This window comes from Penaeus japonicus, unplaced genomic scaffold (assembly GCF_977035675.1).
Source record: "Penaeus japonicus unplaced genomic scaffold, GWHDUDI00000001_assembly GWHDUDI00000014, whole genome shotgun sequence".
NCBI classification, from domain to species: domain Eukaryota; kingdom Metazoa; phylum Arthropoda; class Malacostraca; order Decapoda; family Penaeidae; genus Penaeus; species Penaeus japonicus.
The window spans coordinates 12,653,894-12,656,393 of record NW_028234416.1 but is presented as its reverse complement, the minus strand read 5'-3'; the positions used below and the strand labels follow the sequence as shown (position 1 = coordinate 12,656,393).

The 2,500-nt window shown below is 46.8% G+C and overlaps 1 protein-coding gene across 6 annotated transcripts in view; it reads right to left on the bottom strand.

Moving 5' to 3' along the window:
- The window catches only part of LOC122265647 (uncharacterized), a 56,073-nt gene that overhangs the window by 29,379 nt on the left and 24,194 nt on the right, over positions 1-2,500 (bottom strand). For 3 of the 6 annotated variants that reach the window (XR_015191616.1, XM_086543925.1, XM_086543924.1), the window contains exon 1: positions 746-914. The exons of 2 other annotated variants lie outside the window; for them this stretch is intronic. Coding sequence is in view for 3 of the 4 variants with exons in the window: in XM_086543925.1 (XP_086400051.1) it covers positions 746-775 (30 nt within the window). In the remaining variant the exon portion in view is untranslated. Of the gene's footprint in view, positions 1-745; positions 915-2,500 lie in introns of those variants that run through there. One more of the 6 variants, XM_086543927.1, reaches the window with a different exon arrangement.

The following is a 2,500-nucleotide window of genomic DNA, read 5'->3' as shown; positions in this document are numbered from 1 at the left end:
AAGGTTCTAGTACCTCAAGAAGTATCCAGTAAAAAGGTACATTGGGCACTTAGCTTTAGACGCATTGGACCCCAGAACCCAGCTAACACCCATCTGGCATTATCTCTCGACGACTTACCCAGCCATAAGACCCACCCATTTTAGTAACACAGGACCCGCTGGACCCCAGAACCAACCCGACACCAGGACACAAGAGCCACAAAAGGAGAGTCCCGCACGAACTTAGTTCATTTGCGTCTCTTGAAATCACGTTGCATGGCCACCCGCAGTGTCTCTCGCGAGGAGCGTGAAGGGGCCGCTGGGGCATGAGGGCCCCTGGAGGTAGTCCAGTCTTACTCATGAGATCGCACTGTGTACCTTCTGTCTTGATATTATCTATGTAGCATTAGAGAAGTATTTGTAGGCCCCAAATTCTTCGAAAAAACACAATCATATAAAGTATTTTTTAAGCATACTGGATAAATTCCCTATGTCACGAAAACTCGTGAAAAATCATGAACGAATAAATAGAAAGTATAACCATACATTAGCATCATCGAATTACCCACATATACACTGCTACCTCGGATAAGTGCATCTCGACCATTGCAGATGCATAGACCCCATTCCAGAAGTATAGATAAGCCTTGAGCAGTAATTTTCACCTTCCATCCCAAGAAGCACTCACACAGCAACGGCCCGCACTCCCGCCCACAGCATCGCCCTAACTGCACTCCATCACCGCCCTGTAGACAGAAACACTTACTTTTTTCTTCCTGACTTCCTTCTGGCTCATGGCTTGCGTGGAGGGTGGAGAGGTGTGGCGGTAGAGAGGCAAGGCGGAGCACCTGGCGACGCGACAACGTTGTGACAGAGCTGCTGGTGGTACGCGTGTGGCTCGCCGTTGCTGCTCCGTCTGCTGTCTGGCGGGTGAGCGTGGCCCCGCCGCCTCCGAGCTGCACTGGCAAGGCGGATGTGCTTCTCGCTGACTTCATATGGGAACAATTTACGGGATTTACTGCGTGCCTGAGGGCTGGCTTTCCTTGTCTTGCGATAAAGCAAACTGCGGCTCCGATAGTGGGATAACGGGGATTTGAGAAACCCCATGACCAGGAGGAGCGATGATGCTACAACGACCACCCACCACCACCTCCACTTCTCTCCTCCTCTTCCTCCTCCCACTCTTCCTCCCCATCCTCCATCGCCACCACCAACTCCACTGTCACTGTACACAAGCTATCATATTCTGCATTCTCTACCTTTGTTTACACAGCATCACCAACACTACTTTCATCTTCACTCAGTCCCGCAAGTCTTTATTGCATATACATTCCTTCTCTATCTCCATTGTCGTTATTACAGATAGTACCGTTACTGAAGCCTTCAAAACTAACAAACACCATTATTGGTGAGCTTATAACCACAATAATGATTACCTTTACTATTGGCAGTTCTTCATCTGTCATCATTTTTTTAAAAGTTGAGAATGTAAAGCGACTGCATTCCTAAATTCATTTATTTCGTCTTTACATATATACTCTTATTCCTTACTTTTCTTATTTCTTTTCTTGCCACCCCTTGCTAATTATTTAAACTTTCATTGTTTTTCCTGTTTCCCCCTTGCCACTCCTATTTTCCTCAACCCCCCTCCTCACCCCGAGATGCCCTCGACACTCCCGAGCTATCACAGGTCTTGGCCACGGGCCCTTGGCCACTGATACATGCTTGTGCAACCTTCAGATCATCTTCCTTATGACTGCGGTCTCTGTGGCTCATATATCATTCGTCAGTATGAGTCGTTTTAACATTTGTCACAATGGGTCGTGCTCTTAAACATGACTGTCTAGACCCTTTGAAAAACGGCAGTATGTGAGTCTCAACTACATTTCCAGTCACCACCAGCAACCAAACCACCTGCCCCACCCAACTGACCTGAGCCGTTCATGACTTGCTGAAATGGAATGGCACATTACCAGCACAGGCCACCATGTACCTCCACGCGCTGATGGCTCAGCATCACTTGTTATCATTTCTTTTGTACGAGTACATTTATAATTTTAATTCTATCATAATCATATCAGTGACAACCTTTAACTCACCGTGACATCCTCCTCTACAACATTGTAATGTAGCAGTTTATTTTCATCATCGCCTATAATAGATCATACTTTCACTTCAATGCGCTGTCCTTAATAACCCTACAGCATCGGTGATGACTCCGGCTAAAATCCAGAGCCAGTTGCGGGAGATCACGAATCAAAGTAAACAAAGCAGGTTCTTCATCAAACAGGGCTTATCATGCATGTCGGGTCCCGCGTTGACCACCGCGAGATGCAACGAATTCTAATATGACGAAGGCTTCGCGGCAGGTGCAGGAGAGCCAGACATGAAATATAAATATAGATATAAAGCCCCGCGACGTCTCTGTAATCTGCAAGTGCTGCGTTTATGAGTATTGCTTTGCCGGAGACATAACATAAAACTGAAGGCATCTCGAGAACCTTGGGATGAACATAACATC